The 12,976-nt window shown below is 48.2% G+C and overlaps 1 protein-coding gene across 5 annotated transcripts in view; it reads right to left on the bottom strand.

The window, feature by feature from the left end:
• The window catches only part of sipa1 (signal-induced proliferation-associated 1), a 41,792-nt gene that overhangs the window by 10,353 nt on the left and 18,463 nt on the right, over window positions 1-12,976 (bottom strand). For 3 of the 5 annotated variants that reach the window (XR_012984702.1, XM_076274566.1, XM_076274569.1), the window contains exons 1-11: window positions 11,044-11,433; window positions 7,930-9,603; window positions 7,138-7,262; window positions 6,503-6,691; window positions 6,149-6,323; window positions 5,499-5,602; window positions 4,624-4,781; window positions 3,749-4,364; window positions 2,901-3,175; window positions 811-1,257; window positions 143-281 (exon numbers count right to left, since the gene is read on the bottom strand). Coding sequence is in view for 4 of the 5 variants with exons in the window: in XM_076274566.1 (XP_076130681.1) it covers window positions 143-281; window positions 811-1,257; window positions 2,901-3,175; window positions 3,749-4,364; window positions 4,624-4,781; window positions 5,499-5,602; window positions 6,149-6,323; window positions 6,503-6,691; window positions 7,138-7,262; window positions 7,930-9,100 (3,399 nt within the window). In the remaining variant the exon portion in view is untranslated. Of the gene's footprint in view, window positions 1-142; window positions 282-810; window positions 1,258-2,900; window positions 3,176-3,748; window positions 4,365-4,623; window positions 4,782-5,498; window positions 5,603-6,148; window positions 6,324-6,502; window positions 6,692-7,137; window positions 7,263-7,929; window positions 9,604-10,643; window positions 10,920-11,043; window positions 11,434-12,976 lie in introns of those variants that run through there. The other 2 variants (XM_076274568.1, XM_076274567.1) reach the window with 2 other exon arrangements.

Raw genomic sequence — 12,976 nt, forward strand, 5'->3', positions numbered from 1 at the left:
TGTGTGTGTGTGTGTGTGTGTGTGTCTGAGTGTGTGTGTGTGTGTGTGTGTGTGTGTGTGTGTGTGTGTGTGTGTGTGTATGTGTGTGTGTGTGTGTGTGTGTGTGTGTGTGTCTGAGTGTGTGTCTGAGTGTGTGTGTGACCTGTTTCTGCTGTCCGTCCTCCTCCAGAGTCATCTTGGGTTTGACAGCCAGGATGAGGTCAGGCGTAGCATCCATCAGCTCCCCAGGGTTCTCGTAGATGTGCCTGTCCACCTTCACGGCTACGTTGTCATACACATGCCTGTTCAACACATACACACACACACACACACACACACACACACACACACACACACACACACACACACACAATAAAAGACAAGCATACAGTGAAATGAAAATATCTTTTTTCTTCCTCTTCTCGCTCTTCTGTCTCTCTCTCAAACACACAGAAAGACAAACATTCCTACTGATTACTGACTGATTACTGCCTGCCTTGTTCACTAATCAAGTCCAGAAAAAAAACATCCATGGGTGGTAATGGCAGGGGAAAACGTGACGTGGCTTTAGAAGCTGTTTGATGGTGTTCAGGGCCTAAAGCAATACCAATATCTGTGCCTGAAGTTATCAGACATTTATAAGGACGCCATATATACTGTAGTCTCATTGCCTATTTTCAAATCTTACACATACCAGCTCACGCCTGAACACTTTAGCCCTGGGTGATATAAGAGAGAGGAGGGGGTGTGGGGTGGGGCTTTGCTGCTCTAGCATAGGGTGAGTGTGGTAGGGGAGGGGGGTGGGGTAGGGGAGGGGGGAAGCTGCCATACCCGTCAAGCAGGTCCTGGCCGGGTGGGTGTCTCTCCAGGGAGTAGCTGCGCGTCAGAGCGGAGGGGGTGATCTCTGGGGCCGGGGGTAGGGGGTGGTCCTGCAGGGAGGTGGCCCTCAGGAGGGGTAGGCTGGGTGGGGAGAGCAGGGACCCGGGGCCTCCCTCACCGCTGGTCAGGTCCATGCCTGTGGGGCCGGGCCGTGGGGCCGCACCGCTGCTGCCGTCCGTCCCGTCCACTTGATCCGCTGGCTCGGCTTCCTTGCCCTCTCCTTGCACCCTCTCGCCCACCGTCTGCTCCTCTTCCTCTTCCTCTTCTTCCTCCTCCTCCTCCTCCTCCTCCTCCTCGTCATCCTCTCGCTCGTCCAGCACCCAGGCCTCACCTGACTGGCCCTCACCGGACTTGGCCTCGGCGTCCTGGATCGCCTTTTGGTACAACTCAGAGAAGCTCCTACGGTCATCAAACACACACACACACACACACACACACACACACACACACACACACACACACACACACACACCAAATAAAAACACCCACATTAAGCCATTACTGTAAATCATATCACCTTTCTGTTCCTATTTCTAAAGAATTGCGTCTCTACACAGGTTACCCATGAAAAGCTTTAGAGGATATAGAAAGAGGAACTGATTTTGTGTGGTTTTGACAATATAAACTGCGTTCACTACGCAAAAAACAGTTTGTCCTTTAAAATGCAGGAAGTGCCACTTGTCTGTCAAGAACCAGAAGTAACAGCGGTGACACAGTTTTCTAAATTCATCTTGCTGCTGGTTAAGAGCATTCCCCCGTTAATGAAATGGTTCTCTAAATATATTTTTGGCAATGACACATCGCTTTGCATTAGGGCCAGACTGCAAATATAATTCCATCTCTCAACATTTTTATCTGTGTGTTTTTTTTAGTCCAATTTCTTTCTCTTTTTTTCAGTCCACACATTTCTTCGGGAGCGTTCGCTAGCAGAGCTCCAGGAGGATGTCATTTGCATTGGCACGACGTCTATCTGCCCGACATCAAAAGGACTGAATGGAGGCAGGCGGCCGCCGCTACCTGCCGAACCGTAATCATGGAGCCTCATTAGCAGAGCTGATTGGTGGCTAGCCAACTGGTGGAAATGAACTACCTGCTAACCCAACGCCGCCGTCGACGCTATAAACTGAGCTGAGCCTGTGACCTCTGCATGACCCCGTGCCTGACTCCTGACTCCATCTGTTTGCTCTCTCACTCTGCCACCCACCCCTCCCCAGGTCTCACCCTCTCCCACCCACACCATTCAGCTGAGCTCTTCAGCTCCTCTCTCTTCTCTCTCTTCCTCTCTCTCTCTCTTTCTCTTTTCTCTCTCTCTCTCTTCACCTAGGCTCACCTTAATGTCTTTCTCCTCCTCATTGTATACAACAGCCGGAGATATGCTATCGCTGTTGTCAGGGGTCGTTTTGTTTATGGTCCCTTCCTTATCATTTGTCCCCAGACCACTCTGCTTATTTGTCTTTCTACACCATCAATCCATCCGCTAAATATAGCAACATCTCCAACCCCTCATTCATTCTCAGGGAATCTCTGCACCCTGACCTCTTGCATCATGGAGTGTCTGCATGAGGACCCAATGACTCATTACCACCAGAAAATGTGTGTGGTAGAATCTAGAAAACAGGCTTGCATTGGCAACAGTGGCAATAATAATGTACTACAGAGGGCATGCATAAAAACAGCTATAGTTCCTATAATGATAAAGACTTTCCACTGGGCTTAGAGCAAGGGAAATTTCTGTGCCTGTGCCATTTTTGATACTGTTATATTGTATACAATGATCTATTTTCACATCTTAAATGGCCCATGCCTGCATTCCAGCAAAGTGCGTGCAAACATTAAGACCTGTTTCCAACCAACTACCAACAGCCAAACCTTTCTCTATTAAGCTCTTTCTATATCTTAACACATCTAACACAGCTGTAACGTCACCTGTACGCCCCCCCCCCCCCCCCCCCCACCCCAACCCCCACACACACATACACACTCACTAACTCACACACACATGTAAACAGTAGCTACTCCCACACTGCTGCGAGGCCGCTCACCTGCGGGGCTTGCCGTTCTCGTCGGGCGGGATGACGGTGATGTGGATCTTGTGCGCGGTGCGCAGCAGGCGGCTGCGCTCCTCCGGGCCCAGGTGCACAAGGGGCTGCCCGCACAAGCGCACCACGCGCGCGCCCCGCTGCAGTCCGCCGCTCTCGGCGTAGCCGAAGGGCTGCAGCTCCGTCACGAAGCCCTCCTCCGTCATCAGGAAGCCCGGCTGGCCCACGCCGTCACGCAGTGGGATCACCTCCCGCGCCTCGCAGCCCCGGGTCACCAGCTGGGGTGTGAGGAGAGCAGCGAGCACAGCAAGCATTACAGGGACGTGGTGGAGACTATTCACATGCTTAGCAAATAACAGTGATGCCTCTGTGTGTGTGTTACTAATTTAACAAATATTTAACAAATATAAACAAATATATAACTAATTTAACAAATATAAACAAAGATAAACATGGTGGTTAGGCAAAAAGACTGTGAATGTGCTATGGTAATTCATGCTTATACTGTATATGTGTCTGTGTGAGTGTGTGTTGACTGGAGTGTTTCTATACTGAAAACAACTAATTTAAACGCACAGCTAGACATGGCTTTGAGACACAAAGACTATGGACCCTAGTTTAACTACTGGGCGAAGTGAAAGGTCTGAGGTCTAACTAAAGCGTAATATCTATTTGCTAATTTAACACCATGACAAAAGATCCTAAGCACAAACAGCAGTGGGTCAGCTAAACATGGTGGGTCACGCCACTTGATACAGTTAGTTTATGCACGAGAACTTTGCTCATAGACTGACTTTGCACTTTGACCTGCAATGACCTTAAATTAGGGGTCATTGAGAGTGTGTACTCACCTCCAGTCGCTGCACAATCTCTTTGATGTCCTCCACCTGGCTCTCCGGAACGCTTATCGACACCGACTCGCCCCTCTCGTAGAAGATGTCCAGTGAGGGGCCGCTCTTGGCCCCACTCTCTGTCACCGCCTTCCAGCCAATAACATCGCGGCAGCAGCTATTAAAGACCACGCGACGCGAGCAGCGCTCGATCAGCACCACCGACTCGGCCGAGACGCCAAGCAGGCACGGGAGCCGCGGGCAGTCCAGCTCTCCGATGACCCCACCAGCCTGCCCGGCTGTCACCGCCCACACCAGGGCCCCCGCGCTGTGGAGCTCCGCGCCTTTCGCCCCCTTGCTCTTGTCCTTGCGTTTGCCGCCCAGCGACAGCAGCGGGAACTTGGTGGAGGAGTCAATGGGCGTGGTTGTGACGTAGTTCTCCGCCAGGTCCTTCAGGTACTCCTGGCGCGTGCGCGTGGCCATGGAGCGGAACTTCTCCGATTTCTCGGCGCCGTTCTCCGCGTTCACCACCTTGGCCAGCAGGAAGTTGCGGAAGGCTGGCGAGCGCGGGAAGCGAGCACCCTTGGGAAACAGCGGACCGAACAGTGGGATGTCCTTGGAGCGCGTCACAGCGACCCTGAGAAAAAAATACAGAAAGGAAGAGTGAGAGAGAGAGAGAGACAGTGGGAGTGAGAAAGCGAGAGACAGAGAGAGAGAGAGAGAAGGGTTTAACAATGTACAAAATAGAACAGAAATATACTGTACCAGAGCTTCAAATTATAAATATTTTAACACTTTGTTGGCCCATACTGGGGCAGCAGTTTGAAAGAAACAGCCTTGAATTTCAAAATGTATAATCACAGGGACACCAATCATGGCAGCTTTCTTGTTTTTACCTGTAATAGGTGTTTTCTGTGCAGGGCTCGTGGACCTGGATGATGATGAAGACGTGCTGGAAGTGTGACCGGATGGCTTTGGGAGTGAAAGGCAAGGCTCCAGGCTCCTGGAAGACTATGGTCACAATGTCGTTGCCAATGTGCCTTTTCCTCAGCAACTGACACAGAGAAGCCAAAAGACAAAAAGAGGAAGACACAGGGAGGGAGGGAGGGAGAGAGAGAGAGAGAGAAAGAGAGAGCGTGAGTGGTAAACACCAACACAGGAAACACAGTTAAGCGTGCAGTAATTCAATCAATTGCTGATTGTGGACTTTGCGTGTCTAACTGTGTGCCGTGCGTCATATTTCAGACTGGGCGACTAGGCGACTGCCCTGAGGAGCAGGTCGCTTCCAGTAAGCCGGGGCTCTACTGGCGCAGCATGCCCATCAGGCAAAGGGGCGCAGCGAAGGCAACGTGCCATACACTCGGACAGCCTTTAATAGATTTTACTTTCCCCTTGGTCGGCAGCCAAAGAGGCATTTACCCGAGTGCCACCATTGAAGTTTAAGTCTCCCCTGGCAAGTGCGGTTTAACAGCGCAGCCTTCACAATCAATGCACAATGACAGGATTTTACTTTGCTCTCCTTAAAAGAGGGAGAGAGAGATCCTTATCATGCACAGCACAGGCCTCCCCTGGATTATTTAAAGCCATGTGCCCCTCTGCTTATCAGATTTGTGTATTGTTAAAAACCTTGTGTTTTTGGGTACGCTGTGCATTGTTGTGTAATTTCATTTAGTAGCTTGCATAGAACAATATTGTTTACACTTGCCACTCCCAGGCACACTTTGTTTTGGGTAGCAACATCCCTTTAATTACAGGTGGTGAGGTTAATTACCTGCTGCGTGTTGTTGGGTGTGTAGGGAAGCATGGTGGAGACATGGAACATGATCTCATAGTCCTGGTAGCGCGTGTAGAGCGAGTGGGTTCCCGTGGAGTCGGCTGGGGGGGAAAGACAAACCAAATCACACACACACACACACAGAGCAGGTTGACCTGACACACTAAACACTACACAGGCGGACTGTAGAGCTAGGAAGCATAACACCTTTTTGGTGGAGGCCTCTTGAGTTTACATCTTGTTCATTTCTTTTTCAACTGTGTCATTCAAAATTCATTTGAATTCCCAATGCCACACTCATTTCAGTATTCAGAATATGCCTGGATGGGTTAACATCTTTTCAAATATCTGAAGTCAAATTTGCTGCTTTGCTTAAAAATGAAGTGCACTTTTGACATTCACTGACAGGCTTATGTGAGGTGCACCCCCATTTATCATTTTTAGAAACAATGAGCACTATTCCTGGCGCTCTATTTTATGTACAAAACACTGTTTTTTTTAAATACAGACCAGGATGACTCTGCACTTGGTTGTCATCAAGCCTTTGACTGTCACTGCCTTAACGCATGAGAGTGAATGTCAACATCCATCTTGAGTGTAAGTATGACACAGTTCAACCAGTTTTAGCATTACACCCTGCAACTTACTCTTGGTGTCCAGTTGGGCCCGATACTTCTCCCAGCCCTTCAGTCGAACTCGATCTCCCAGCAGGTCCAGGAACTCCTCGAAGGCCGGCCCTGCACTTTCGTTGTTGTACATATCCTCCTCCGAACTTTGTCCTGCTTTGCAATACATTATCCCCACCTTTCTCTGGAAATTTAGCTACACGAGGATATAGAAATATGACGTTATGTTATAGTATAGTAGTATAGTATGTTATAGTTAGTTATATAGTTTAAAGCTATATGATATGATTGTATTATAGTTATTGCTTTTTCTACTGGGTATGTTATGGTAAAGGTCAATAAACAATGTCAGAGGTTAGCGGATGGGGAACTCACGCCCTGCTCATCGAGTTTCAGCAGCGTGTCTCGGACTTTGGGCGACGTGGAGGCCAGCCGCAGGCAGTGCAGGTTGAGCTCGGGGATAATGAACTCCAGCAGCCTCTTAGGTGAAAGGCCGCGAGGAGTTGTGTGCCGTGCCGATGAGGGAACAGACTCCTCCAGGATTGAGCCGCGCAATGTCTTCAGCTGGACAGAAAAGGTGCAGCGGCGCGCGAGTTAGCATGAGAGATAGGTCTAGTGCTATTCACGTGACTTAATATAATGTGTTACGAAAAATAATACCAAATTCAGAATTGTCTTCATAAGTATTGAGGTAGGCCCACAATATCCTCAGCGTAGGCTATTGCTCTGGAGTCATTTATCTTTTTATCTTAGCCAGAATAATTTTGTGTGGAATATGGTTTTAGGCTACTCATAGAGGTATAGGTCTAGGGTTTGAATCCAGCAAGTGCAAATATAGCCCGCTGTTGGTGGTGGAAGACATCTTTGGCTGGATTCGTTATAGGATTGCAGAAGTGAGTAGCCTTGATACCTTACGTGAAAAGTGTCAGTTGAAAGAGAGAGCATTTGGTGTAAATAATGTCAGACTTATACAATGTGTCTTGTGCAGTAGTTTTCTATTTTCATTTCACCTCAGTGGTGCGAAAGATGATCCTGTAGTTATACTGGGCTCCACTGGAACCCTCCTTCTCTTCCCTTCTGAAGCTGATGGCCACTGGGCCAAGCCGATCATCCACGCCAAAGAAGTTCTGGTGATCTTGTGTCAGAAGGCAGAGAGTTAGACCTTTTTTTAATGGTATGGATGTAAACACAGCAGACAGCTGGGAGCTAACAGTTGAAAAACAATTACGGTGTTGGCAAAAGATCAAGAATAGAAGGAAATCTAGAAAAAAATGTATGTGTGGAATATTTGTGTCTTCTCTTGATGAAAAACAATTGAAGTCTTTGTTTTTTTAGGCTCCAGAACATTGAACAGACACACCACACACACACACACACACACACACCACACAAAAATATATGCAGCTGAAAACAGCCTCTGTCCCAGTTTCACATCCTCAGGTTCTGACTTGACTGTAGCTGACAATATACCAAAGCCCCTCTATCACACGCCACAGATGCAGCAGGCCAGACCTCATGTGCAAGGTGGGTGCAACAAAGGCTGTCTGTCACATACCAGTCTAGGCTGTGGGAAGTGACTGAAGCAACGACTGAAGTTGCAAACTCACAGGCATAAGTTATCACACATACACACTCACTCACACACTCACACGCACACAAACACCTATATTCACCCAGGAGGGTAAATCTATCTGCTCTGCTAAACCTCATTTTGAGTCATGAAACCAAATTCTGACATAGTCACACATGCGCAGAAAACACACAAACACACACACACACACACTCGTGTACACAACTATCACCTTTCATGTAGAAGTACTTGTGGTAGTAGCGTGCTCCCAGATCGGCGTGCTCGATGAAGTAGTTGCTCTTGACCTGCTGCTGCACATGGCTCTCGCGCGGCTCCTCCAGCACGGACACGGCATCGTTGGGGCTCAGCAGGCTCCGCCACGGGCCCCAGCGGCCCCTCGTCCTGCCAAGCCCCACCTGCTCCTCACCGCCCACCTCGTTGCGGAAGTGCGGGCAGCTGAGCAGCAGCTCGTTGTCGTTGCCGTCACCCTCGTCCATCAGCAGACCCAACAGATCGGCGTCCTCGCTGCTGTTGCTGCCCATCGTCCCGCACCCGCCACTGTTTCCAGTTCCGCTGCCCTGCGATGGCGACGCTGGGGCTGGCTGGCTGAGAGGCCGCAGCTGCGATGCAGCTGATGCGCCCGAGGTGATGTTCTTCTTGCGGCCGATGCTGTCGCGGTTGGAGGCCACCTCGGACATGTCGAAGAGGATGCTCTGGACGTCGTAGTGGGCGAAGTTCCGCACCCATGAACCACCGGCCATGTTGTCGCACACCCCGGGCGGGGGCAGGAGGGACGCGTGGCTGGGCTTGGGACGCTTATTCAGCCCGTCTGGCTTTGGGGGCTTGGCCGGTTTAGGGGGCTCCCCGCAAGCTGCAGCGGACAAGCTTGCGCCGTCGGTTTCTGTCGGTATGGGCTGCAAGCCCAGCAGCAGCAGCGGGTCCTTGAAGCGTTCGGCACTCGGGCTGAGGGGTCCGTGCTCGTCCCCGTGGAGCCCCTGCATCTGGAGCCCCCGCATCTGCCTCTCCAATGATGACAGGCTGCCGTACTCGCGGTGGAGCACCACCGACGAGTCGCCCGATGCCCCCGAGCCAGCTTTCTCCCCCCCGGCCGCTCGTGCCGCTTTCCCGCACGACTTCCCGGCGGAGTCCAGGTCCCCCAGCGTCACGTCGCTGTTGCTGCGCTGCATGATGTGGCTGCGGCAGGTTGAACGCAGGTTGAGCGCACGGCTCGGTGTCACGCCCTCGCCTTCCGTGCCCTCACCGTCCCGCCGAGGAGGCCACTCGGCCACCACCCGCGTCCGGATCCCGCTGCTGTCGCGCTTCGGATCGAAGGTGACAGTGGCCAGCGGTGGCCGCGGGCTCTGCCGGCGGAGCTTGCGGATGAAGAGGTCGTCTGACTGCATGGCGGCCAGTCCGAGGATATTGAAAGGCCTCAGTTTTAGAACCTTTGTGTGGTCACCACTACAGTATAAATCTCAGCTTGGTCTCTCTGCTCTGCGAGTTTGCACTGGAGCTGAAGATCAAATGCTGCACACGGACACGCGTCTCTCATGTGCCATGTAGCAGTGGCTGTGTGACTGTCCTTTGGGACCCTCAGATTGTTCAAAGTAACAGCAGTCCCCTCTCAAGGTGACCTTTAGATAATGTTGTCTTCTGTTTTTCGGCTCAGAGCTCTGCTCATTGTGAAGTCTGAGTCTCCATTCGTGAGCATAGATCCGCTCTGGTCTCTGGGGGAGGTAACTGTGGGGTGTTCCTGGAGAAACCACACATGAGGAACCGAGGAAAAGCAGAAGTGACCGGTTCTAGAGGTTGATGCAGCGTGCTGGGAGGTGAGGATCCCTCTGTGTCAGCTTCCCCATGGGCTCTCAGGAGTTTCAGGTGTGCTTTGGTGCGTGTCGCTGACTATCTGTGAAACAAAGAAAATAGTTTTAGTCTCTCAAGTTATCGGTATATACAGTTAGTCAGAGTAGACATTATTTTCTCTCAGTGTGATCTCAATATGATTGTACGGTAAATTTCATATTAAGTAAAACATTACTAATTTTCTCAATTTGGAAACATTGTCCCAAAATGTTATAAGTAGTCATTTAAATCACATTATTAGAGATATACAACCCCTAAACATTTACAGAATTTTGTTAAATGAAGAGGTGAAGCAACACAGTTTTAAACATTCCCTGTCCCAACTTTTTTTGGAAACATGACATGAAATTCAAAATGATCATATATTTTCCATGAAATAGTCAAATTTGTATTTTTCAACATTTTACATGTTGTCTGTGTCCTTTTGGTAACTTAATATGAGTTCACAAGATTTGCATATTATTACATTCTGTTTTTATTTCTTATTTCACATTCTGTTTTTACATTCTCATTTTACACAACGGCCCAACTTTGTCTGATTTGGGGTTGTATATGTTTGAGGTAGGTTCCCAAGAGTTTTGCTAGTTAGCTCTGTTCTTATGGGTGGAAGAGAGAACATTTGTATGAAATGTGTTTGTTTATGATGATGTTTGTCGCAATATCCATAGAAACATAAACCCTTTTGAAAATCTACATCTAATCACTCAGCAGCACCTGTACTATTCACAGACGAGACAACAATTTCAAAACTCTACCTTCAGCGTCTACCTACAAGGCAAACAAGGCGGTCTGACGCTAACACCATTGTTCCACATCACTTTTATATCTCACTCTCCTGTGCACTATTATTTTTCCCTTCCAAAAATAGCCTGCATACAGCCGGTGCAGGGCACACCACATCCACCCCACAGACTATCACAATAGCCTGCTTCACACGGGGGAGGGGGCCCCTTCCTGTATACCGAAGCGGCCTCGGAGTAAAATAGTAATAAAGTAACAATGCTGTCTTAGCCTGCCAACAAAGTAATACTGGAGAGAAAGAAAGAAAGACACACGCAGGTAAAGAAAAGGAAAGAGAGTTACCAGCAGCTGAAGCGAAGCAAGACCATTCTGAAGGCTTTCCCAATCGTATTGGTCATACCTCTCACAGAGTGGAATGTCTATCTATTGGCTCCCTCACACCTACCAACGTGCTTGATGTCCACCTACACTGCGTGCGAGCCGCTTAGCGGCTGTACAGGAGTCACAGATCAAGATGACATCGGCCCTGAGGCTGACATCGGCCCTGTTGCCGCCTCATCAGTGAGTTAGGCCCTTAAAGGGCCAGCGTGAAAATTCAGCTCACTCTGCCATGATGCAATGTATGTTCGCTCTCTCTCTCTCTCTAAAGGCATTGCAAGACTTTGCGAAGCAAAACTTGACAATACATCAACTGCGTCATATTTGTGTGACAGAGGCTTGATAGGAAGGCTTCCTTGCTTACCGATACACCTGACATGTCATCAGCTGCCTGTTCTTTCCCCTGACAGGCAGACACGCGGATACGGGCACACCTACTCCAGCGAAAAAGAAGCAGCTCTCGTGAAGTTCTGTCAATTCCTCTCCTCTAGCTGCCCTTACTGTGGGGCTGCATTGACGTCAGCTATGCAAAGACGGAAAGCCATTTGCAGTCAGCACAGAGGTGAGAGGATGAGCTCGTCTCTCAGTTTGAGGCAGTTTCCTGTCCCTCTCTCTGTCTCTCTCTCTCTTTCTTTCTCTCTCTCTCTCTCTCTCACACACACACACACACACACACACGCAACCCCTGTTGAGATGATTTGCTGCCTCCAGAGCAGGTGCAGTGTGTTGCAGTGTGCGGCTGAATCCAGTACTGAATGCAGACTGCTGCTGCAGAGATACTGTACACTCGCTTGCTCGCCCGAGAGGGAAGAGGAGGAAACTATGGTTTTGCAACAATCATCCTCCCCCTCTCTCACACACATACACATGAACACACAAGTGAACACACTCAACATATACGATCATGCATATTGCACAAATACCATGCCCCATGGGTTGAGAATAATAATAACAAGCTGTATTCAAGTATGCTTGTATTCTTCCCATCTTGAAACCATTTAAATATCTGTATGTGTATGTATGTATGTATGTATCTATCTATTTATATATATATATATATCTATAGATTTATCTCTCTTTCTCTTTCTCTCTCTCTCTCTCTATATATATATATATACACACACATATATATGTGTGTGTGAGTGTATCTAAAATAAGCTTACAGACAATAGCTTAACTCTGGCAAATGTTGTCAGTGTGTGAATGTGTTTACTGCAGACAAACCAAACATACCCATCTCCCCTCCCACCACTACCCATTTGACCAAACAAAAACACATAGCTACAGAGCCGTTAAGTGTTACAAACGCTTCAGTCATCCAAACTCTCCTAGTAATGACGTAAATGCAGATGCTGACTTAGGTTTTTTCTTATCTGCTAGAACACCTGGAGTTACATTTTAAAACCCTGTGCTAAACGGGTAGGCCTACTTGCTGCCCAAAATAACACATTTTGTTTGCAAAATACACTGGCCCTTACAGAGAATTATGTAAACGCTTACGCTTGCAAACACCTCTGTTATACAGCACACAAACAGATCAATTGAGTAAATTCTTTAGAAACCGGCCAAAGTTGTCATGGTCACTGATGTTATCATGAAAGTAAACATCTGTCACCATGTGTGTGTGTCTTTGTCTAATATCTGTGTTCACCATTTTGAAAGAGTGTGTGGAAATGTGAAAAATGTGTCAAACCAATGTCAAAATGTTAACAGATTTGTGGGAGAGGACTTTGTGGTGCATTAAGGAGAAGACGATTATGAGCAGCAAAGTTTCCGTCAGCAGCTGAGAGAAAAAAAGTGCAGCCTAATTATCTGTCACTTTTAATAGTACAAACTCCCTTATTATTTGCTATATCAGTTCGAATTTAATTGGATTGCTCAGAACCCGAAGTATATGCAGTAGTGCCTTGGGAGAGATTGAAGCAAAGTGTTTCTGTCAATGATGGATTGTGTTCCGAGTAGTGTGTTTACTGTAATCAGCTAACTGAACTAACATTAATGATTTCTATTTTTACAAAGGCATCCTATTCTGGGATTTAGAGTTGTTCAAGTTGTTTAATGTATACATGTATACATTTCTCTTTTTGATATAGGGAGAGACAGGAGAGGAAAGGGAAATCATAGCGTGTAGAGACTCATTTTAATAACCAGTATCTGGCATATGCAGCTGGTTGTGAATTATATGGACTTTTAATTCCCATTAGTGACTTGCATAAGTCTTGCAGGGATTTCTGAAACTTTTATCCCATTTATGGAATGCTCATCTTACAATGCTTTTGGTGTTTTACAGAAAATGA

The sequence above is a fragment of the Alosa pseudoharengus genome, unplaced genomic scaffold (assembly GCF_046254945.1).
Source record: "Alosa pseudoharengus isolate Yale_2024_CS ecotype anadromous, Long Island Sound unplaced genomic scaffold, YU_APseudo_1.1 YU_APseudo_1.1_scf_8, whole genome shotgun sequence".
NCBI lineage: Eukaryota > Metazoa > Chordata > Actinopteri > Clupeiformes > Clupeidae > Alosa > Alosa pseudoharengus.